Below are 25,020 nucleotides of genomic sequence, written 5' to 3'. Positions count from 1 at the left end.
AGTTTTACAACAGACTACATAAAAAGCACTAGCAAAGTCAGTACAAACTAAAATTTCATACAGACAGTGACTTGTTTATCACAGTATTTATATTCCAGTCGATTTATTTTATAATGATATGGTACAAATGAGAAAGTCAGCAGTTTTGTAGTAATAGTGTGCTGGGACACTTTTTTTGGTATGTTTGTCTGATTTTTGTAAGCAAGTAGTTTTTAAGTGAGGTGAAACTTGGGGTACAAAAGACAAATCAGACTCCTGAAAGGGATACAGTAGTCTGGAAAGGTTGAGAGCCACTGGTGTAGGTTAATCGTCTATCTTTGTTATGAAAATAACTCTGTTTATCATTTTAGCTGTTTAAAATGACATCACACTTCAGTCCAGTCTCTCATCTAATATTTATAAACACTTTCAACCTGGTAGCAGAGTATTGAGGGGGAAAATGAGCAAGTCTTCTCCCAACCACTATCAACCTTAACTAGAGATATTTTTAAAATTCCAGTTTCGGGTAGGTAGTACTTCAGTGTGGGTTTTTTAAAGTTATAATCAAGTTATGATGCTAGGATGCAACTGCTTTTTGTTCTTTAATGGGACATGTTGTCAGTTTACTACTAGTGCTAACAAAGAAGGGACCAGCTGTCAGTATTTTTACTGCTGTCATGTAGCCCACTTAGAGAACATCTACACCCAACTTGCACTAGTTTCTCTGTGGTTACTACCACTTTGGAGCTACAACAATAATGAGGTACAGGCCTTAAAGTTGTCAGTGTAGATCCAAATTGCTTCACCTCTTATCTCCCATTTTCCCCCTTGATAATGCCCCTTGAGGGCTGAGGATTGGCTCATATTCATATATAGAGACCTTTTGCTCTTCAGATTACTTTGGGTGATGGGCAAAGTTCCCATTTACTTTACTGGAGCCAGGATTTCACTTTGTGTTTACAGATGGTAATATTGTCTAGAAGGAAGTCTGTCGAGTGTGGGTTTTGTGGTGTTTACATATCTTCTGGTTTCTAATTTAAGTTAGTGTTTCATTTAGGGATTTTGAATGTTGTCTTTCAGGGGAAATATTTGAGCTTGGGATGGAGAGGTATTTTATGATTTTTCTCTCTCCCACTCCAATACTTGTGTGGTTATTTATTTTGACAGCTGTAATCTTAATTAATTTTCATAATGCACTAGCAGAACAACTGCAGTCTTATCTGTTTTTTTTATTTGCATTATCATAGTGCCTAAGAGCCTCAGACATGGCCCAGGATCAGTGGTGCTAGGCACTGTACGAACACAGAACAAAAATAGTCCCTGAGTTTACAATCTAAGTATAAGATGAAATAACAGAGGGGTACAGAGAGACCAGCAGGGAAGTACAGGGAAGCAGTAAGACCATGTGGGTCAGCATGATAGACTGTGGTCTCAGCACACAATCCATCTAAATGTTGTCCAGTCTTTCTGTTGGCATGGCAGCAAAGGAGAGTTTTCAGATGACTTTTTGAAGGAAAACGAGTTTGTTTTGTGGATGTTTGAGGCACTCCTCCCAAGTGTGGGGAGTAGCATGGAAGAAAGCATGAGGTTGCCTGTTTGAATATTTAACAAGTGAGTGATGGAGGCTGATGACAGTTGACTTTTTGATACTGAATGAGAGATGATAGGTAGGGTTGGGAATAGGCCATGAAGGGCCTTGCAAGTGAAGACAGGTAGATTATGTTTGATATGATGGAGAACAGGGAGCCAGTGGAGGGATGCAAAGAGAAAAATGACATCGTTAAAGCGCCGGGTAGGAAAATTATCCTTGCAGCAGCATTGTGAATGGATATGATGGGGACAAGATTGCATTTGTCAAGACCAGGGGAAAGAATGTTGCAGTAATCGAGATGCGAGGTGATGAGAGTTGTAGCTATGTGGATGAATAGGAAAGGCGATACCTTAGAGTGAGATGTTACGCAGTGTGTAGTCCGTTAAAACAAAACCTTATTTAATTGCATTTGCCGATCAATGTTTGAGAGGTGGGGCAAGGCAGCTAGTCTGATTTTGGGGGGGATTCCTATGGTTCTACTGTGTTCTTTTGGAACAGGAATATTTTATAAAGTTAAATTTTCCAAAACCTTGACAATTGAAGAAGGCTGAAAGTATGCAGTATGGCCCCTTTTGTGTATAAAGAGCGATATGCTTGTGTCTGCTATACGGAGCTGAACATATGAATTTCAAGCTGTCTGACTCTGATTACACATTGTCCTGTATCTTAATTATTACCTTTCCTACACCCAGACACACAGCTATAGGTTTTTATACCGGCTTTGTAGTTGGATTAGAATCTAATTTTACTAATGTTGTTAAGTCTAAATGGCTTGGCTTGGCAAGACCTGGTGTTAAGTTTCAGGTGTAAGGATTCAATACAAAAATAAAGAATCTGGAAAACGCGTCATTTGGCAAGATCATCAATGCTTAATGTTTTCAGTTCTTTTGTCTTCCAGTTAGAATGTGTTAGATTTTCTTTTTGTGGCCTCCAGAAACAAAATATTCTGCAGAAATAGTTGACAGATCTCAGTTGTCCATGGTGAATTTCCTTTTTGTCGCCACTGAAGTTCTAACCTCTGGAATACCCCTTTATTTTCAGTCTGGTTATTCAGATGTCAATGCAGTCTGTGTGAAATTGGATTAATTCATGTTGCCATTTGCTTTCAGAAACCATATGGGTATGAGCTACTTAAACCACGCTCACTTTTCAATGAAAATTTACTTTAGCCTCATTCACAGCCATGTATATTAAGTTATAATAGAATATTTAAACAGTGGAGCACCCTTTTCTCCAAAATAACTGCATGCAAAATTTAGTTTTGACAATATTTATTTACATGTCTACCAAAATTACTTTATGCAGTGTTGTTGTAGCTGTCTCGGGCCCAGGATATTAGAGACAAGGTGTGTGAGGTATATCTTTTATTAAATTGGTCTAATAAAAGATATTACATCACTCATCTTATCTCTCTAAATTACTTTGCTAATGTGTTATAGTAAGAGTTTATTTATATAAATATCTGATGTTAGTGGTGGTAGATTAAAAATGGCAGTGTTGTGGTGGGGTTAAATCTAAGACTTTATTGCTAATCTAGGGACAGCTACAGTTTGAAAGACTAGTGGCATGACTCTCTCTTCCAAATAGTCTGAGAGTTTGTAGGACACCCTGAAGATAATATAAAATATCATAATCAGAGTTTTTCTTGGCTTCCTTATCTGGCTCCTTCCCATCCTTGTCTAGTTCAATATTTTATGCATAAGATAAAATGTACTTTTTCAATAATAAAACTTGAATCTGGAGTAGAGTTGTGTAAATCTACTTATATTAGACAGTTCATTGTACTGTATAATGCTGATGACCTGAAGGAGCTGTAATGTTTTTTGTATAGGATCTATTAAGTTCGCATATCTGCTCTCATCTGTTTGTATGGTAATGATGTATTACATATGTGAAGTTTCTTACAATTGTGAGCATATGGAATACAAGGTTGGTGTAAATTTTTGTCTCCGACTTTTTCAGTATATTTGGACAACTTTTTAGTTCTTGAACTATTATTAATTTAAAGTAAAACGTGAGCAGTTGATCATATCTGGGGGTGGTTAACAGGCACTTGTGTAGTTGAACTAAATTTTATCAGTTCTCATGCAGGCTTTTATTTAGAAAGGAGAAATGCAGTTTGTAGCAGCAGAATATAAAATTGTTCATGCGGTAACAGATAACAGAATTATTGTAGTAACAGAAATGAGCACACTTATCTCCTCCAGGTTAAATTCTAAATTTTGCTTTTTAAAACTTAGTAATTATTTCTAAAACTTAGAATGGCTCAATATTGAAGAATGCTGTTAACCCAATTTAATTGCTGCTAACTGCAGATGAGGCTTTATGAGCAGAAACATCATGACTTTCTTTTCATAACATTTTCAGTGGGTATCCGTCTGATTCAGATAGAAAATTTGAACCATTATTTCAGGCAATCTCAGTGATTTAAGGATAACTGGCTATTTTTTGTAAGAGGATACTCTACAATAAACAATCTAGTGGTTGCTGGTCTTAGTTTTTAAGCTGTTTAGTGTTGATCTATAAAATCCTTTATAGTCTTTGTTTATATGTATATCAAACTTCCTCTCCTTGTATTTTAACCTAGCAGCTATCGTTGGTTGGAAGACTTGGGTTGACAAGACCTACATATTTGTTTGTAGTGTTGTTGTAGCTGTGTTGGTCCAAGGATATTAGAGAGACAAAGTAGGTGAGGTAATTTATTAGACCAACTTCTGTTGGCGGAAGGGACAAGCTTTGAACTTCACAGAGCATTTTCAGGTGTGGGGGATGGTAACCAGAGTATCAAAGCTAAATATAAAATGGGACAGATTTTTTTAAGTGATCTCCTTCATGTGTGAATTCCCTTATGCTTAATCTATCCCAATTTGTATTTAGCTTGGACACTCTGGTTACCTTCCCCAGAAATGAAGAGCTTTGTGATGCTTGAAAGCCTGTCCTTTCCACCAGCAGAAGTTGTTCCAATAGCAGATATTACCCTCACCTACCTTGTCTGCCTCAGTCCCTACAGACATATGTCTGTGGACAGGGCCCTTTACTCTGCCTTTCTCCTTAAGGGCTTCTCTACACTACCATGTGGGGTCGATCTAAAACACGCAACTTCAGCTACGTGACTAGTGTAGCTGAAGTTGACGTACTTAGAACTACTTACCGCGGTGTCTTCGCTGCGGTAAATCGACAGCTGACACTCTCCCATCAACTCCGCTTGTGCTTCTCATTCTGGTGGAGTACCGGAGTCGACGGGAGAGCGCTCAGCAGTCGATTTATCGTGTCTATGACTAGACGTGATAAATCGACCCCTGCTGGATCAATTGCTGCCCACCAATCCGGCGGGTAGTGTAGACAAGCCCTAAGTCTGACAGAGCTAGAGTTTCATCTTCAGGCCATGCGTGTAAGGCCTTATTTAAAGGTGCTGAGTTCCTGCAGCTTCTACTTGAAGCCAAAAACAAGCCCCTAGGCTCTCTCATATTTTGGGTTTTTATGCAGGGGAGTTACTGTGTGAACTAATACTAGTTTAGCTGACTTCACAGTTCATTCACTTGTTTTAAATATAAATGAAGCTTGACCAACAGCCGCATCTTATAACACAAATCTCGTGAAAACTTAGTTTGGGCAGCAGTTTCACTGAACAGCTGTATCTGTCTCCATCTTGCATTTAGTATAATGAAGTCATTCAATGCTGAGTCGACTAAAAAATAAAACACACTAGCTCTAGCTATTGATTTTGCTTTTAGGAAGCAGAACTTCACTGTAAATCTGTGAATACTTAAGAATCCTCACAACTGGCTCCCCATGGGATCCTTCCATATAAACTTAATGTCTTATTTGTGAAAATGGGGAGGGGGGGGGGACATTTGGTGAATTGTTTGGCTAATATAGAAATTCAGAAGTTGTAATAATAGTTGAGTCTTCACAGATGTGTATTGCTTCAAGAGCTCAGAAGTTTGAGCAATGTAACAGTAGAAATTGTTGGGTTTGTATGTTTGCGAGTGAGGCAGATTTTGACTTGTGATTGCAAATTAAATTTTGATTGAATGGGTCAGTAAATTCCTGATGCTGGTTCTTTTAAATAAAAAGCTTGACTCAAAAAAGTGGATCATTTACCAAGCAGATTGCTGTGCAGAGTCAGTCACTAAACATTATCAATTAAATCTCTCAGAAGAAGTTAAACACTTCAGAAGCATATTTTATAGATTCATAGATTCTAGGACTGGAAGGGACCTCGAGAGGTCATCGAGTCCAGTCCTCTGCCCGCATGGCAGGACCAAATACTGTCTTTGCCTTAGGAAATTAGATATTATGAAACTTATTTTGATTTGGCTTATACTAGATCATGGACAGTCAGCGATTTAACTATTTTTTTTGTAGTGAATGTACTGTCTGTGTTGGCTTTCTTTTAAAGCAGTAAATAAACAATGTGTTAAGATTCTAGATAATTAATAAATCCTCACTATTGCAGGTTCAATATACATAATAACCCACTTGGTGGCATCTGTTCTTTCTATATCTAAAATGACAATTGTTTCTAAAAGGTCAATTTATTGCATACTGAAAGATTTACATGGTTTAATTTTATATTGATAAATCTTATCTGTGATCCTTTCAGACTGGTGGATAGTATTAAAATGAAGAGGACTTACTTTAAGGATACAGTCAATCCCACTGAATTTGCTGTTGAGCTACACTGTTTCTCATTCAGTTAGTGCATCTGATTTTTCTATGTTCCAGCCAACTAGTGTGGCTGGCAACTCTTCATGCTTTCGTACTTTGGTTTCGTCTCCTATTGGGAGAAATCTCTTTTCTCTCCCTGACATGAATGATCAGAACCTTAAATTCCAAATAAATGGTCAACTTTTAAAAGAACTGAATTTGACTTTGCATGACTATTTGGTCCTAGTGTTGCCCTGCACTAATGTGGATGATGAATGGAAAGCTGTGTGCTGTGAGTTTTATTGGAGAGCAGTTGATGCTTACATTGTAATACGTTTCTTAAATACAGTAGAAGAGGCTTACAAAACAATATTAAGTATGACCTCAATCAGCTGACCAACTGGTCTGCATAGGAAGTGCTTGGTGAATATGAAGGAAGTTTGAAGATGAGTGCAGCTTTACAGACACAATAGGCATCTTTCAAAGTGTGAAATTGACATAAATACTAAAAACTGTTAGAAGAGGCTTTCCCCTGTTCCATCTTCTACTCCTAAGCATATACAATGAGTACTATTGAACTGTAGGCTTGGTGGCTGTTTCCATCACATGGTCTTCATGGTTTATTTCCAGGTTAGAGTTAGTGTTTTGATAACAGGTTGATTAAATTGCATTTAAGGCATTCCTCTGGGGCGTATGTTTCAAAAGTGGTTTAACTCTTTTTCTCTAATGCTGAGAGTTTTCATTATACTTTCCAAACTAGGTAAAAACTGGGATGTGAATGCAGCACTAAGTGACTTTGAACAGCTGAGGCAAGTGCATGCTGGAAATCTGCCGCATTCCTTCAACGAAGGGCGCAACTTTAAATCCTTGGAAAAAGAAGCTGCTCGACCGGTGCGGCCACCGCTCCAGCGGCAAGATGACATTATTCAAGGTAAAGCAATATTTCTAGATGGATTTTCAACTGGATCATATTCACGCTCAGTCATGTGTCAAAGGAGAATGAAAGCCTTTTTAAAATACAGTGGGACAGATTCTGTCCCCTGCTTTGGCAATATAGGGGATGGAATCTAGGAAGGGGAAAACTCCCCTGATGCAGACACGCATTGTAGGGCCACTAGAAGTGATCCTAAGCTACTCCTTACAATCCTCAGCATTGGGTGCACTGCTGGATCCAGGGCTGCATTGCTGTTTATAGGAAGCCGAGGATGAGATACTGAAAGTCAAAGAATTTGAGCAACCAGGGGCCATTCTGACTTATGTCAGAGGCTGTTTCAGCACCTGTAGCAGCCCAGAATTCACAGATTGCAAAAGGTGGCACAAAGCCACGTTTGCTGCCCATTTCCATTGGTTTTGCCTTTTTGGAAGTGAAGCATGGAAACTGGGCCTAGTCAGTCTTCAAGTGGTTATTTGATGATAAGCTGTATTTGAGTGCCGGATCCAGAGCAGAGAGTTGTTGCCTCTTCTTTTTAATCTTCAAGCTGGAACCCCTTCTAGGTCTTTTAAAATAGTGCTGTTCCTTACCTGCCACTAGTCCAGGCTGCTGTTAACTGATAGTGAGGCTCTGTACAGTCCGGGCAATTTGCAAGGGGTCTGAGAATCATTTCATTGAAGTTGCTTTGCACTTTTGTAGCACTTTCCATCTGAGGATCTCAAAGCACTTTCATGAATTAAGCCTTAATTCCTGGTTGATGAAGGCTTTAACTTCAGTGTTGGATGTGGAAACTGAGGCATAGAGAAATGAAATGACTTGTCCAGGGTCACATGCTGATGTAGGGGCAGAGATGGGAGTGGAACTTAGGACAGAGTCAAGAGACCTGTGGTTTAACGAGTAGGTTATGGTCCTTCTCCACAACCCAGTTTTTGTTTTCCTGCCTTCCCTTTTGGAATTAGAAGTGCATGTCAATTCTATATGCTCAGCAGCGGCTCCAGGCACCAGCGCTCCAAGCGCGTGCCTGGGGCGGCAAGCCGTGGGGGGCGCCCTGTTGGTTCCTGCGAGGGCGGCAGTCAGGCCGCCTTCGGTGGCTTGCCTACGGGAGATCTGCCGGTCCCGCAGATTCAGCGGCAATTCGGCAGTGGGTACACTGAATCCGCGGGACCGGGGACCTCCCTCAGGCAAGGTGCCGACGGCGGCCTGCCTGCTGTGCTTGGGGCAGCAAAAAAGCTAGAGCCGCCCCTGTATATGCTAAAGCACTTCAGATTCTTGCCACAAAACTAAAATGCTAGTTGAAGACTATGTAAAATGCTTTTACTTCGTGGGAAAGTGGTCCAGGAAATACGGCTAGGCCTTATCTTCACATCTTAATGTGTCTTCTCTTCTTGCTTCAGAGAAACGTCTCTCTCGGGGCATTTCCCATGCTAGCTCCACCATTGTCTCTTTGGCCCGCTCCCACGTCTCCAGCAATGGTAGCAGTGAACATCTGCTGGAGATGCCCATTTGCACTTTCCAGTTACCCGATCTCACCGTGTACACAGAGGAATTTCGTAGCTTCATTGAGCGAGATCTCATCGAGCAGTCGATGCTGGTAGCATTGGAACAGGCTGGTAAGTGTTACCCTGATATTTTTGTTCTTAACACTGTTTTGGTGCAGCGGTAGCAATTTGTGCCACTGCCAGCCGGAATGCTCTGGTTTACAAGCTTCTGGCTGTAAAGAATGGAACATGTTATAGGGATGATGCACTCCGTATCTACGAAGGATAAAGTTGTTTGATCCCCTCTCAAGCATGAAAACAAACCATAGAGTTGAGAGAAGGCCATAAACAGGCTTAAAGCTACTTTGTTTTTGTGTGTAGGCACTGTATGTATGTGATCTGTTCATGTTATTTCTAAATATTACTGTGACGGGGCTCCTGCTGGTCGTCTTGGGGGTCAGCTCCGTAGGTTGGTACGCCCATTCCCGGTGGTGTCTCACCTGCCGTCACTTCTGCTCCTGGACCCACGTCACTCCAAAGTTCGCAGCATCTTCTTCATGACACAGCTCTCTGGCCATGCCACAATCTGCTCTCCGCCCTTCCTGGGGAACCAGTACTGCAGTCCAACTGTCCAGCCACCCCGTCGGGGGGTGGGAGAGAAACCTGGACCCGCTCACTACTCCATGTCCCGGCCCAGGGACCCTCTAGATGGCAGCCACTTTGTGTCCCCTCCAACCTCACAGTACATTTCCCTGGGCCATTTTCCTGCGGCCCCAGCACCTTCACCCTTACCTCAGGGCCTCAGCGTGCCAGTCTTAGCAGCCAGCCAGGAGCTCTCTCTAGCGTCCCTGGTCCCTGCTCTGCTCTGTCCAGGGTGCTGGTGCCTCTTCCTCTTGCTAGGAGCCTGATATTCCCTCCTTGAGCTCCAGGCAATTACTGACTCCGCTCTGCCCTGCAGCTCTTCTTATATGGGCCTGCCAGGCCCTGATTGGCTGCTCTGCACAGACCCCCCTCCTATTGGCGGCTTTTTGCGCAGCCTCCTTAGGGCTCATTAACCCCTTACAGACCAGCGTAGGGTGGATGCCCCATCACAATTGCCCAGCAGTACTCCCTACTTCTCCCTCACTTAAGATTTCATTTCTCCTGTGTACTATTTCTTCAGTGATTGATGTGAGAAAGGAGGGAGAGGTTTTTACCCAATATATATATAATAGCAGGTGACAATTAATGCCTGTCAATACATTTTAAAATGCACGATTTGGAAAAAGATGCATGGTAACTACCTTAGTGCAGCAACCTGAAAATACACATGAAACTGATGCATAAGTAGTGCAAGTAGAGCTGCATGCTAAACTTCGGTTTCCCTGAGGAGGTACCTCATAGGGCTTGTCTACACTACTGCGCGGGGTCGATCTAAGATACGCAACTTCAGCTACGTGAATAGCGTAGCTGAAGTCGACATACTTAGATCTACTTACTGCGGAGCCTTGACTGCAGTAGGTCGACAGCTGATGCTCTCCCGTCGACTCCGCTTGCACGTCTCGTTCTGGTGGAGTACTGGAGTCGACAGGAGAGCGCTCAGCGGTCGATTTATCGCGTCTGACGCAATAAATCAATCCCCCGCTGGCTTGATTGCTGCCCGCCGATCCGGCGGGTAGTGTAGACAAGCCCATAGTGAGTGCAGATCTGTTTATGGTTTCAACACACTATTTCCCTGTCACACTATTGATGAAAGGTTACAATGCAGTCTGCAAGTAAGATTTGGTTTGTGTGTGAGGGGACGCACATACATTACCAGGGCTTTCTAGAGGGTGAAAGCATGAAATGTATAAACCAACATGTATTGTGTATTATTATTATTTATTTGTAATATTGAAGCACCTAGGAGCCCTAGTTGTGGACCAGGATCCCATTGTGCTAGGCGCTGTACATATATAGAACAAAGACAGTCCGTGCCCTCGAGCTCACAATCTAAGATAACGAGAGACAACAGATGGATACAAATAGACGGGAGAGTATAAGGAAACAATGAGATGGTATTGGTCAGCATGATAGACGTTGATCTCCACACTCCAGCAGCCAGAAAATTTGTGTCAAATATAATCACCACCAGCAGTGCAGGCATGCTTTATGTGTGCGCACAGGGTAGATCCTACGTCTCCTGTAATAAAAGCATTAGAGGTGGGGTGTGGGAAACCCTGAATAAAGTAGGAGAAGGGGACTAGTGAATTCTGATGTCTTAGAAGCTTATTACAATCTGGGTGAATCAAGCTAATAAACTTGAGATTTCTTCAAAATCATCCTCTTTTTAAAAGGATCTGAGCAGAAGACTTGGAGATAAAGTCTTCCAAATTCTAACACCCCCTTGCTGTGTGAATTTTTTTTTAAATCTCTCTGCACTTTACCTCATCCTTTTTTGCCTGCACCACCAATACACATTTCTAAATAAAAGACTTTTTCCTCAGTAGGTAACATGCATTTTAAGGTAGGTCAAATTTTAGACCGAATCTGCTTGAGTGTCTCTGTAATAAATATTCTGAGGTTTTGGAAATTGACACTTGATATGGGTGATATTGTTACTTGTGGCTTTGCCATTCAGCAGTAGTGAAGCCATTCTTTCTAATGAGAATAAATTTCATGTATCCTAGCCTGTGGTCATATCTAGATGGATATTAGATACGCATTTTTTTAATCTGGAATGTGTGTTGACACACAAATGATTGAGGAGAATTTTATTTCAAAATGTAACTGGGTAACTCAAATATATTTTATTCCAATGATTTTGCAGAATTTATATACTCTAGAGCACGTAACATATCTAGTGGTTAGACCAATGACCTGGGAGTGAGAACTCCTGGATTCTTTCCTGAATTACTGTGGTTATAGGCAGTGGAAAGATTCCCATTGACTTCAATAGAGCTGGAGCAGACCCTTGACTGTAATAGGGTAATTCCTATCAGATTGGAGGAGTGATAGAGGTGATAGACTGAATTAATAGATGTCTAGAAAGCTCTTTGAAGATGAAATGCAACTACATTCTGTGTTTATTTAACTTAAATACTGTAGGTATTTGTTTTTAATATAGAAATATCCTGTGTATTAAACAACATTTCAAATGTTTCAAACTTAATTCAGAACAACACTTGAGTTTCATTCTCAGATTTTAAATTAATTCCTTTATTGTGAGGTTAGTGTGCAGTATCGTTAGTGGATGACATAAGCTTAAGGTCTAATTCTCAGTTACATAAAGGACCCTTTGCTGTACTGGTTGTGTAAAAGGGCAGTGTAATTGACAACCACTTTAAAGCTTCTTTACGCTGCCAGAGTGGTGAAAACAGGCCTTGTTGTAACTGAGGGCTTGTCTAGACTTAAAACAATGCAGAGCTGTAGTGCTGCAGCGAAGACGCTACCGACGCTAACAGGAGGGGTTCTCCTGGTGGTGTAGGTCAGTGGTCCCACCGACCCTGAACTTGCCTTCCCACTCCACCAGGGCCGGGAGCGGCACCATTGCTTCAGGAGGGGAGGGGACGCGGACAGGATAAGGAGATCGTAGCTGGGGGAAGGTCCGGGAACGGAGCTGTTGCCAGGCTGTGGTGGGACCCGGCAGTTGGGCCCCCGGCTAGATGCAGAACTGCTCCAAGGCTGGGGAGGGGAATTGAGGCTGGGGGCGGGGCTGGATGGTGCTCCCTCCCTGACCCCATGGGGACTGGCCTGGGCCCGCTGTGTCCCCCTGAATTTTCCTCCATGCCCCCCTACAGGGGTGCACCCCACAGTTTGGGGACCTCTGGTGCAGATAACCCACCTCCCTGAGAAGCAGCAGCTAGGTCAACAGGAGAACTCGGCCATCGACTTAGCACTGTTTACACTAGGGGAGTTAGGTTGGTTTAACTGCGTTGTTCAGGGCGTGTGGATTTTCACACCCCTGAGCGATGTAGTTATACCGACCTAATTTCCTAGTGTAGACCAGGCCTGAGAATCAGACCTTTTAATATTCCTCCTTCTGAGCATCCTGAAGCACTTCATAAACGCTAATGGACTGAGTCTTACTACACACCTTGTAAGTATTTTCCTTCCTTTACAGCTAGAGGTGAAGTTACTTGCTCAAGGTTGCATAGAAAACTGTGGAAAAGCTGGGCATAGGCTCCGGATCTTCTCTTCCAGACTTGGGCCTTAATCACACGACCGTCAGTCCTCCCTAGAGATCAGTTGAGCAATGCTGAGTAGCTTTTTAAAAAAGCCCCACCGCATATTGGCAAGAGAACTTCTGCTTTCTTCTATTTATAAGTTACGGTAATACATCTGTGAATCGCCGTCTGTAGGCAGACTATTCAAAATTGCTGTATGATGAGGTTAGAACTAAGCATGTCCTGTCATTGAACGCAATTTACCCTGCTGATGAAGAGTCAGCGAGTGAATGGCAAACAGATGTCTTATGCTCAGAATGGAAACCTCCCATTTGTTAATGGGTGATAAGAGAAATCAATACAAGACTTCCACTGGCCTTAATAAAGGTCTTTTTCTATCAGGGTGTTACCTTTTGCCTAGTTTTAATATACAAACAAATGCATACACGCTTCTCCAAGCCATCCTCCAAAGCACTACATATCATGCATTTTCAGCTTTCAGAGGTTCTGCAAATATTCTGGCTAGTATGTTGTTGGCTAGACTGGCTGTTACTAGAGGTAGGTTCACAGTTAAGTCCGATTCATTGCTAGTTCAATACTGTTTCAAAAGCGTCTCTAATGCCTCTCTGGGGTTTGGATCACTCACGGAATTTGTAATAAAATATATAGCCTCTCCAGTTCTTGCTGGTCAGGTGCTCATGCTGCAAACCCCACCTCTCTATCCCCGACCGCCTTTTGTGCTAATTGGACCCTCTGTTGGCATTCTCAGTGGAGAGGCCAATGATTGAATGGGCCCTGATGTGGAATTAACTCCATAGAGATGGTTCCTCAAGGGTTAAGCCACATTGGTCAAGTTGCCGGTGAAGTTTGTGCTACACCATTGCCTCTACTGTACGTTTTCTATAGATACAGGACTTGTGTCTCTGGGGCTGTCACTCAGCATCTTATATGAGCCTTAAATTCACGTAACTTTCTGAAAGGTTGAAAAAGCCCCGTGTTCAAGGAGAGAGCTAACTGTAAATGCATCCGTACATGGGAATAGGCTCTCATCATAGCTGTCAAATTTCAAAGGTAAAAATGTTCAGACTGTCAAATCCGTTTTGTGTGGGCTTTCCTAGCTTTGATGAGGAGAATCAGGGGGTGAGTTAACTACTATTTAATATATAATCAAGAACTATGAAAAAACAGAAGCTATGATTAATATTTAAAAGAACTCGCCTCAGTATAGACACCAGTTCTCTTAATTGCACTTTCCAAGCTGTCCTCTTTATTCATTTCTTTGCTCTCTTAACCTACTTTAAATTTTGATTCCACCCAACACACCCAATGCTCAGTGATTCAGTAGGAGGAAAAAATGTGCTCAACAGTAAATGAGCAATGTGGTGGTGGGCGTTGATGTTAAATCGGTCGCGTCAGTCTGAGACGCAAGAGGACAAGTAACTCGTGGTAGTTACTGTGCTCTCTTGTTACAGAGGAAGGATGGTTTTGTGGCTAAGGAAGTGGGACTCGAGTTCTGCATTCAGTCTCTGGCTCTGCTACAGATTCTCTGGACCATGAGCAGCTCCCTTGATTTCTCTGTTGCTCAGATCCTCATCTGTAAATTGGGAGTGGCAATGACTTTCTTTCCACCCCACCCTTTCTTTATCTCGGGCAAACTTTTTGGCCCGAGGGCCACATCTGGGTATGGAAATTTTTAGGGCGGGCCACGAATGCTCCTGAAATTGGGGGTTGGGGTGTGGGAGGGGGTGAGGGCTCTGCCTGGGGGTGAGGGCTCCACCTGCAGGCTCTAGGGGGGCTGGGACCGAGGGGTTCGGAGGGCGGGAGGGGGATCAGGGCTGGGCCAGGGGGTTGGAGTGGGGGGGGGGGGAGGGGGCTGGGAAGGAGGGGTTGGGGGTGCAGGAGTGTGCTTTGGGCTAAGATCGAGGGGTTCAGAGGGCAGAAGAGGGATCAGGGCTGGGGCAGGGGGTTAGGGTGCGGGACGGGGGCAGGGTGCAGGCTCCGGGCGGCGTTTACCTCAAGGAGCTCCCAGAAGCAGCAGCATGTCCCCACTCCGCTCCTATGCGGAGGCGTGGCCAAGCAGCTCTGCACGCTGCCCCGTCCACAGGCGCCACCCCCGCAGCTCCCATTGGCAGCGCTTGGGGCAGGAGCAGCGTGTGGAGCCCCCTGGCTGCCTCTACGCATAGGAGCTGGAGGAGGGGGTGCTGCTGCTTCCAGAAGCTTCACGGAGCGGGGCAAGCTCCCGCAGTTGGAGCCTGTAAGTGCTACTGTAGTACAAATACTAAGAAAGTAAGAAATGGCCATAATGGGTCAAACCAATGGTCCATCTAGCCCACAATCCTGTCTTCCGACAGTCACCGGTGCCAGATGCTTCAGAGGGAATCAACAGAACAGGGCAATCATTGATGGTCCCCTGTCGTCCCATCCTAGCTTGTGGCTGTCAGAAGTTTAGGGACACCCAGAGCATGAGGTTGTGTCCCTGACCATCTTGGCTCATAGCCATTGATGGACCTTTCCTCAATGAATTTCTCATTCTTTTCTGAACTAAGTTATACTTTTGGCCTTCACAACATCTCCTGACAATGAGTTCCACAGTTTGACTGTGCTGTGTGTGAAGAAATGCTTCCTTTTGTGGCGACGAGAACTTCATGCAATATTCAACGTGTGGGCATACAATGGAATTATATAGCAGCATTATTTTCTGTCTTATTATCTATCCCTTGCTAACATTCTGTTAGCTTTTTTTGATCGTTGCTGCACATTGAGCGGATGTTTCAGAGAACTCTCCACAGTGACTCAAAGATCTTTCTTGAGTTGTAACAGCTAATTTAGACCCCATCATTTTGTATGTAGAGTGCATTTATCAACACTGAATTTCATCTGCCGTTTTGTTGCCTAGTCACCCAGTTTTGTAAGATCCTTTTGTAACTCCTCGCAGTCAGCTTTGGAGTTAACTCTTTTGAGTTATTTTGTATCATCTGTGGACTTTGCCACCTCACTGTTTATCCCCTTTTTCAGATCATTTATGAATAGGTTACAGAGCTTGGGAGGACCCTGCTATTTACCCCTCTCCACTGTGAAAACTGTCATTTATTCCTACCCTTTGTTTCCAGTCTTTTAACCAGTTACTGATCCATGAGAGGACCTTCCCCTTTATCCGATGACTGCTTACTTTGCTTAAGAGCCCTTGGTGAGGGAGCTTGTTGAAGGCTTTCTGAAAGTTTAAGTACACTATATCCACTGTCGCCCTAATCAACATGCTTGTTGACACTCTCAAAGAATTCTAATAGATTGGTGAGGCGTGATTTCCCTTTACAAAAGCCATGTTGACTCTACCCCAACAAATAGTGTTCATCTGTGTCCGATAATTCTGGTATTTACTGTAGTTTCAACCAGACTGCACAACCTAGTCAGACACTAACCAGAGTTACAGTTAAAAGCCAGGAAAGTTAACTTCCTTGTACATGTTAAAGTTTAGCAGCTGAAATGAGAACAAATTGTCCACTTCACATGTTTTTCCTGGGAAAAGGCTTAAGAGTCACTACAGAGGTTTTTTATATAACATTAAAAAAAATGGATGGACAGTTAGGTGTTTAAAATCAGATCTTTTAAGACTTTGGGTGCTGGCATTTGACACAAACTTTGAACCCTTTGAAATGTGCATCTCCTGCTAGTCTCTAAAGCCACTAGCTACTGCAATTCTGGTGACAGGTGGTTTGAGTGATGGCACCTTTTAGGTTCCTGTGGTTACTCTCTCCCTACACTTAAGTCTGCCACAGTGTTCAACTACCTATTACCTGAAATCCATCTCTAGGCCATGGTAAGGCAGCCTAATAGCTCTGAGGCTGGAAAAGAAGAGCAAACTGGGATTTTCACTGGAAGTACAAAATAAACTATTCCTGGGTTATTGTTAGCTGTACTTCTCAGTGCTCATATTCATTTGACTTGCTAACCAAAGCCACTTGTAGTGTAATTGTATCTCTGAAGCTAAGGTTGCAGAGAGAACTGGCCTGCTTTTGGGCTAGCGCTGGGCACACAGCTTAAGATAGACTTCTCTAATTGTGTCTGGGTATCTTGTTTTCAAGACTTTTAGCAGGTATCTTGGTCTTTCCATCACCTTGGAAAAAGCAAAACATTCAGGAATGGGTTTTGGAAATGTTTTAAGGGAATGGAGTTGAGGTGCCCGCTTTTGCATAACTTGGCACATGTGGAAATAGGTACAAATTGCTACTCGTATGTCCCTTTGGGTGTATGTAACACATCCTGATTACAGGCTGCAAATAGAAAATGCCTCTCTAAAGTGTGTCCTCTGACTTTAAACTGGTGTTGCATTGCGAGAGGCCATGTCTACACTATGGGCACCACAGAGGCAAAACTACGGTGCTGAAGCTATGCCGCTCTAATGCTGTAGTGTAGACGCTTCCTACAGCAACAGAAGGGGTTTTACTGTCACTGTAGGCAATCCACCTCCCCGAGTGGCAGTAGCTAGGTTGATGGAAGCACTCTTCCATCTACCTACCTGTGTCTACACTGGAGGTTAGGTCTGCATAGGTTTGGCTTTCAGAGATGTGAGGTTTTTCACACCTCTGAGCAGCATAGCTATGTTAATCTAAATTTTATATGTAGCCCAGGCCTGAGACTGCACAATCTATTCAGACAGTAACCAGCATTACAGTTAAAAGCCAGGAAAGTTAACTTCCTTGTACACGTTAAAGTTTAGTAGCTGAAAGGGGAACAAATTCCCAGGAAAACATGTGAAGTGGACAAAAGGCTTAAGAGTCACTACGGCAGTGTTAAATTTTGTTTAGCTTTTGTCAGAAGCTGTTTTGTTTCTCAATTTACTCTTCTGGCACCATTCCACTTGGCGAAGGGTTGTGACTTTGCTGTGCCAGAAGCTATATTGACTGAAAATAGCCTGCTTTTCTGAGTGGAGCTATTGTCTTGAGAGGTTGTGTACTAAACAGTTTTCATCTAGAGTGGATTCCTTTTCTAGTCCCAGGAAAAGAAATTACTGGCATCAGATTGCAGTTAGCGCTCCATTTTGTGCTTTCTCTGTTTATCCCTTTGTGGTGTTAAAACTTCCTTAATTTAGTTCTTCTGCATCTGTTGTTGGTCAAACTGCAAAGAAAAATCACAAGAAATGTGTGTTTCTAAATTTTTAAGTGTTGTCTGTATCTAATAACTAGCAGAGACTCTTCACGGACTCTGTGGACTAGACAGCTAAATTGCAGTGCTGGGAAGAGACCTAGTTTTTCTAAAGACGGGTTCACATGCTGATTCCACTTATTTGGAGTATGAATAGAGGCACGCCAGCCTATTGCCTGCTGATTGACATTCAGTTGGTCTATTGTGGAGAAGTTAACAGTGGTCATTGGGAGCTGGGGAACACGTTGTTTAGAGGACATGGTTTAAAATACAGGGCGAGCCGAATCCTGCTTAAAGATGGCTTGGAACACTTCTGTAGATTTCTCTGCTGGTTACTACTGTAAACTAACTTTGTTTTCTTCGTATAAACAAAGATTCAACTTCTTCCAGTTACACTACACATGACCATGATTCTTAAAATTAATTTTTCAAAGTCAGTTTGCTTTTCAGATGATCCGAGAGGCCATATCTTGATTTGCAGTGTTTCAAATGCTTTATACTACCTGAGAGCTCGGATTCCCAGTTTTTAAACTGTCTAAAGCACTAATCTGACAGTTCACATATTGGCTGCTAAGATCATGTGGGGAAAGACTTTCAAAGCTGCTTAGTTGGTGAGATCAATGAATTTTCCCAAGTACTGTTCCTGAACTGGCAAACAGAGAAAAAGAACATTGTACAGTATACCGCTGAATGCTTAAGATATGAATGATGAAACCACCAGGAGAAACTAAAAATAGCATTTTGCAGTTGAACAATTTTTCTGCTGATGTTCAAGGCTGAAGCTCAGGATTGGGAGCCAGGCCTCCTGGATTCTGTTTCCAGCTCTGCCCCTTAGTTCATGTGACCTCAAGTAAGTCACTTCACCCTCTCTGACTGTCCTCAGCTGTAAAATGGGTCAATGTGGTAATCTACCTCACATGGGTGTTGTGTGGTTTAATGTACTGTATTAAAGCTTGTAAAGAACCTGACATCCGATGAAAGACACTAAGGGTACGTCTACACTTACTTCCTGGTTCGGCAGCAGGCAATCGATCTTCTGGGATCGATTTATCGCGTCTTGTCTAGACGCGATAAATCGATCCCGGAAGTGCTCGCCGTCGATGCCGGTACTCCAGCTCGGCGAGAGGAGTACGCGGCATCGACGGGGGAGCCTTCCTGCCGCGTCTGGACCCGTGGTAAGTTCGGACTAAGGTACTTTGAATTCAGCTACGTTATTAACGTAGCTGAATTTGCGTACCTTAGTCCGAAGTGGGGGGTTAGTGTGGACCAGGCCTAAATGTTTGAGTGTCTTGCAGAATGGATTTGTTTGGCGTGCATGTTAGTTTAGACTGTAGTTGGTTGTCCATTCACCTTCTGGAAAAGATGATAAAACCCCACCATCCCTGTACTTCCCCTATTATCCCCTGTCAGTGTAGCCTAATGTACTTGTCGCTTATGGCAACTCGTATTCCTCCCTTTTATATCTTTAATATGTTTACAGATGGTAGGGCTTGGCTTTCCAGAGTGGCCAGGGAAGTTTGTCTCTGATACTGGAGACACCAATTGCTATTTTTGTTTAAAATGCTATAGGGATCTTTAACGTCCACAAGGGCCCTCATCAGATCCAGCCAGAGAGAATACTAATGTCTCATTCAAAAGCCGACACAGCCAGCAGTATGGGCCACCTCGATCTATTTAGGCATAACTTGAGTCCCACATCCTTCTGCTCAGAGGCATGATTGGTATCAACTGAGCCATAATGACGTTTTCGCTGTTCAGCTACTACTGTAAGAGGGTTTCTCTGGCTGTTTACTTGTTACTTTGAGCTCCTTCCTTATTTTTTCTTCGGATAGATTTGTTCTCTGCTGAAAAACAGATGGGGGGCGGGGAAGGGTCATCTAGGTCAGAAAATGCAATGAAATATGTTTGTTCCCCACTGGAAAGTGGATACATAACTGCTTATTCCTGTTTGTCGGGTGCTCTGAGACAGGCCAAGCTACAATCCGTTCCACCTTTCGCCTTTGAACAGGCAAAGACAACGATTGTTCTTCCTGTGTCAAGTATGAGCTTACAGTGGGGGGTCTCTGAAATATTTCCACAGGTCGCCTGAACTGGTGGGCTAACGTTGATCCCAGCTGCCAAAGGCTACTTCCTTTGGCGACGACAGGCGACGGGAACTGCCTGCTTCATGCTGCCTCCCTGGGTAAGACCTCAAAACAATTCATGGTGAAGTGAATAACAGTCGTGACTGATCAGTTTTTGACACTTGGGTATCAACAGATGCAGAGAAGTTTTGCAGGCACAACTTCCAACCGCTCACTTGATTTTTATCTCCTCCCTTAACAGCATAGCATGTTATAAAGGAAATAAAGAGGGGTCATCAAAGGAGAGAAATAAAACTTGCTACATTTCAGAGAGGGAGATGATCTAAGAACAGGAGTAGGAGTCAGGAATTTGACTTCCAATCCTAGATTTGTAGTTTTGGGCACATCCCTTCAGCTCTCTGTGCCTCCATTTTCCACCTGCTTCACAGGAGGGTGACACGACTAAAGTTTGAAAGGCCCTGTGTAAGTGTGTGTGTTGTTCCCGTCTTGAAAACCTACATAGTCCAGAATAACCTAGGATGGGGCAGTGAATTCTGGTTTGTGCACCTGTCTGCCTTTTTCTGAACCCACCCCTAGAAGAGATTTATTCTTTCCTCAAGAGCGTTAGTCCTTTCAGGATGATGCAAGCTAAGCCTGTCTTTCATTTTTAATGGGCTTGGGGTTTTTTTTCAGTCAAAGGATTTGTATTGTCAGAGTAATGAGGTAGATATGCAGCTGTGGGGAAGTCATGGATGATTCTCTGAACTGGTGTTTCCATGAAAGACTGAACTAAGAGCAGAAGGGAATAAAAAGTTCCTATAGTGCCAACATCCCTACTTGAGAAGGATTATTTCTTTTTTTTTCTTTTTAAATTTCTTTTTTAAAGCGAAGTATGTAGCATTTCCCCACTTTGTCCTAGTCCCATTATTTTAAAACTCCTGGTTCTCCCCACACCGCAGCGTCTCTATTTTTAGACATGGATTTCTGAACGAAATATATGAAGGGTAAATACGTTCTCCTACTATGAAAGTAGGTTTTTGGTAGTAAATGAATATCCTTAGCACTGTTTAGAACAGGGGTGGGCAAACCATGGCCCGGGTGCCTCATCTGGCCCTCCAGACATTTTAATCGGGGTCGAGGGCTTGCCCCGCTCTGCACGGCTCCCAGAAGCAGTGGCATGTCCCCCCTCCGGCTCCTAAGCGTAGGAGCAGCCAAGGGTTCTTCGTGCTCTGCCCCTGCCCCAAGCGCCTCCACCGCAGCTCTCATTGGCCAGGAACCCTGGCCAAAGGGAGCTGCAGGGGCGGCACCTGCGGACAGGGCAGCGTGCAGAGCTGCCTGGCCACTTCTCCGCATAGGAGCCGGAGGGGGGACATGCCGCTGCTTCTGGGAGCTGCTTGAGGTAAGCACCGCCCAGAGCCTGCACCCCTGACCCCCTCCTACACCAGCCATGATCCCCCTCCCACCCTCCAAACCCCTCGGTCGCAGTCCGGAGCACCCTTCTGCACTCCAAGCCCCTCATCCCCAGCCCCACCCCAGAGCCCACACCCCCAACCGGAGCCTTCACCCCTCCTGCACTCCAACCCCTCCCATACCCTGAACTCCTCATTGCTGGCCCCACCCCAGAGGCCTCACCCCCGCACCCCAATTTCGTGAGCATTCATGGCCCGCCATACATTTTCCATACCCAGATCTGGCCCTCGGGCCAAAAATTTTGCCCACTCCTGGTTTAGAAAATAGTAATGTTATGTTGAAATAATGTAGCTTGAGGTTTATAGTCAATCTTGCATAAAAATCACAGTGTTCAATATTTTATCGCCTTTGCGGTGAGACTCAGATCTCAGGATAAGATTGTATGGACTTGATATGTGGCATGAACCGTGCCTGCCACCAAGGTTTGCAAAAGCTGAAGGCTTCTTTGGACTAGGTTAATGGTTATGACTTCCAGAGAATAGGTGATCTCTCCATAGGGCCAAATTAGCTGCAATTTAATAGCGGTGGACAGCTTTTGAAATTGTGGGCTTTCAGACTGGGGTGGGACAAGCTAATAAAAATAGTGAAGGAGAGCGCATGGGTAAGAGAGAACAGTAAAAGTCTTGCATCCCAAGGCATTGGCTTCAGCGGACCAAAGGGACTTCAATGCTGGGGAGTTGTATAAACAGGGGACCCTCTTCTGCTTTAGGGTAGCTTATCCTCTGGTTTTAATCCATTTTATGCAGAGAGAAAAGGATAGTCTAGTGGTATAGGAACCTAGCCTGGGCCTTTGGAGATCCAGGTTCAATTCCTGCTCTGTCCCAGACTTCCTGTGTGGCCCTGGGCAGCTCACGTAGTCTCGCAATGCCTCTGTTCTCCATCTGCAAGATGAAGCTAATAGCAAGAATGCTGTGAGGATAAAGACGTTAAAGATTGTGAGGTGCTCAGATTCTACTGTGCTGAGGGGCCAGATAAGCACCTAAGATATCAGAAGCTTGAGAATACTTGTCTCTACCCTTCCCTCTGGCAAAGCTTACTGTATCTGCCAAGGGAATTTAAAGTAGCAGAACCACCCATTCCTTCCCCACACACGGGATGCTGCCTCCTGGACTGGGACCATTTTAGAAGCCCAAGTTTTAGTCCCCAGTGATCTAATCTCCTGCGTGTTGCTATAATATTCTGAGGTTTCTGCAGTTAAGTCAACAGAAGTGGAGTATTTCCTACATGGGACTGGTGCCGTTCATAAGTAGTGAAGCCAGCCTGCCTCATGTAAATAGATGTTATCCTGGCCCCTTGATTGATTTCAAATAATTTATGGACACAGTACTTTACTGATGAGTTTTTTGGTATTTTAAATTAAAAGTGGCAACTTTAACTCGAACTTCCATATTTCTGTGCTACAGAAAAATGCTGTACAGCTGTTGTGTTGTGGATAAGCGAGGGGCTTGGGGTCAGGATTCCTGGGTTCCATTCCTAACTTTGTCACTGACTCTTGAGATGTCCTTAGGCAAGTCACTTTATCTACCTGCCTTGGTTTCCCCATCTGTAAAATGGGGATACAGTAGAACCTCAGTGTTACGAACACCAGAGTTACGAACTGACTGGTCAACCACACATCTCCTTTGGAACCAGAAATACACAAACAGGCAGCAGCAGAGACCAAAAAAAACCCCAAATACAGTACAGTACTGTGTTAAACATAAACCACTAAAACGGAAAATTAAAAAAAAAGATTTGACACGGTAAGGAAACTTTCTGTGCTTGTTTCATTTAAATTAAGATCGTTAAAAGCAGCATTTTTCTTCTGCATAGTAAAGTTTCAAAGCTGTATTCAGTCAATATTCAGTTGTGAACTTTTGAAAGAACAACCATCACGTTTTGTTCAGAGTTACGAACAACCTCCAGTCCCGAGGCGTTCGTAACGCTGAGGTTCTACTGCACGTCCCTACTTCACAGGGCTGTTGTGAGGCTTTCGTGAGACACATCTTCAGAAGGCAGAGGCTGGAGAAAGGCCAGCGGCTATTAATACTTTTTCCTCCCCCCCCCCCCCCCCCCCCATGTAGGTATGTGGGGTTTCCACGATCGAGATCTCATGCTTCGCAAATCGCTTTATACCTTAATGGATAAAGGTGTGGAAAGGGAAGCTCTCAAGCGGCGGTGGCGATGGCAGCAAACACAGCAGAACAAAGAGGTAGGAGAAGGAATTAAGACTGAGTTCTTAGTTATGACTCAAGGAGGCATGTCCAGGCACAATTTTAGATGGTTCTGGGAGCTGCTTCCTCTTCTGGGGAAAGCTTTGCTTTTTAAACATTTAATGTGAATTTTGGGCAAATCCATAATGTACAGTGAATTGGCTCGCTCCGAAGGGAAGTAGCCATCCATTTTCAGTACAGTTGTGAAACTTTTAAAGAGATTCTTTTCATATGGTAAGGATGTTCTGTTAACTTATAGCTGTGTTAGCAGTATTGGTGTACGTTGTTATTCCTGATGTGTTAGGTTCCCAAGTGAGATCCAGTGTAAATAGGATAATACAACGTGACTGTGAAAGCTCATACTGTCCCGTATTGTTAAATTATGATTTGCTGCAGCCATTCCTACTGTGCCTACATTAGGGATCACATCCTGTCACTACCAACAAAACAGTTCTTTCAGAGAAAAGAAATGCATCATACTCTGTGTAGGCTTCTCTTGTGATAAGATCAGAGAGACACTTCTCAGTCTGAGCGCTGTGTGGACTTTACCACCAAAAAAGGAAATTCACACTCTCACCACATTAAAAGACCATTACAGTTGTGACACTAGCCCAGGAAAGCAAGGACGTATGTTTGTCAGGGTGGAAAGTTACCAGATGTCCTTGAGTAGCTAGATAGAATACCATTGTGTTTAGGTGCTAAAGAACACAGTACGTTTTCCTTAGAGCTGTTTGATTTTTTTTTTAAAAAGGTCATTAGTAAATAAGACTTTAAGATTAATATTTCCCGCTTTAGAAAGAGAGCCATCCTTGTTAAAACTGAATATTTAAAAACACAAATTGACTTTTCATCATTTAATGTTAAAAGCATAGGTTTCAGCACCTCATCAGTCTGTGGCATCTGAGTGCTGTCTCCAGCTGTAGACAGCCAATAAAGCACAATTATCCTGTGTGCTTTAATGACCTCTAGTGTTATGAAAGACAGGGTTGTGCTAGTCCCTTTGTTTGGAAGATCTGTCTGACCGTTCACCTGGTGACTGACTGACATGCCAGAGTTCAGGTGATGGCTGCCACCAGTTCTTATGTTCATGAGTAAAAGCCCTAGTAGAATTGGGGAAGCATGTTATCCAACAAGCAAAAACATTCTTTGGGTGTAGAGTAAGATACTAAAATAGCGTTGGTATCTCTGAGTGGAGTGACTTCATTTCAGTGGAAGTGGAGCATCCAGTTGGAAATATTAAAGGTGCAGTTGAACTGTTGACTTGTAAATTGGGGTTTGGATTAAAAAAGGTTAGTGGTGCAAGCTCCCTCCATCCCCAAAATAAGCTCACTGTAATGAGATGTACATTGTAGATGCACAGTGAATTGTGCCGATCTGCACAGTGAATTGTGCCGATCTGC

At 43.4% G+C, this 25,020-nt stretch overlaps 1 protein-coding gene across 1 annotated transcript in view; it reads left to right on the top strand.

The window, feature by feature from the left end:
• OTUD7B (OTU deubiquitinase 7B) overlaps positions 1–25,020 on the top strand; it is a 69,121-nt gene that overhangs the window by 32,216 nt on the left and 11,885 nt on the right. Inside the window, exons 3-6 of the mRNA XM_026656289.2 lie at positions 6,981–7,151; positions 8,546–8,761; positions 19,976–20,077; positions 23,492–23,619. Coding sequence (XP_026512074.1) covers positions 6,981–7,151; positions 8,546–8,761; positions 19,976–20,077; positions 23,492–23,619 — 617 coding nt within the window. The remainder of the gene's footprint in view (positions 1–6,980; positions 7,152–8,545; positions 8,762–19,975; positions 20,078–23,491; positions 23,620–25,020) is intronic.

This window comes from Terrapene carolina, unplaced genomic scaffold, assembly GCF_002925995.2.
Source record: "Terrapene carolina triunguis isolate 2854851 unplaced genomic scaffold, T_m_triunguis-2.0 Scaffold227, whole genome shotgun sequence".
Classification (NCBI taxonomy): Eukaryota; Metazoa; Chordata; order Testudines; family Emydidae; genus Terrapene; species Terrapene triunguis.
Note: the sequence above shows the minus strand (reverse complement) of the source record. Positions and strands in the feature narration are given on the sequence as shown.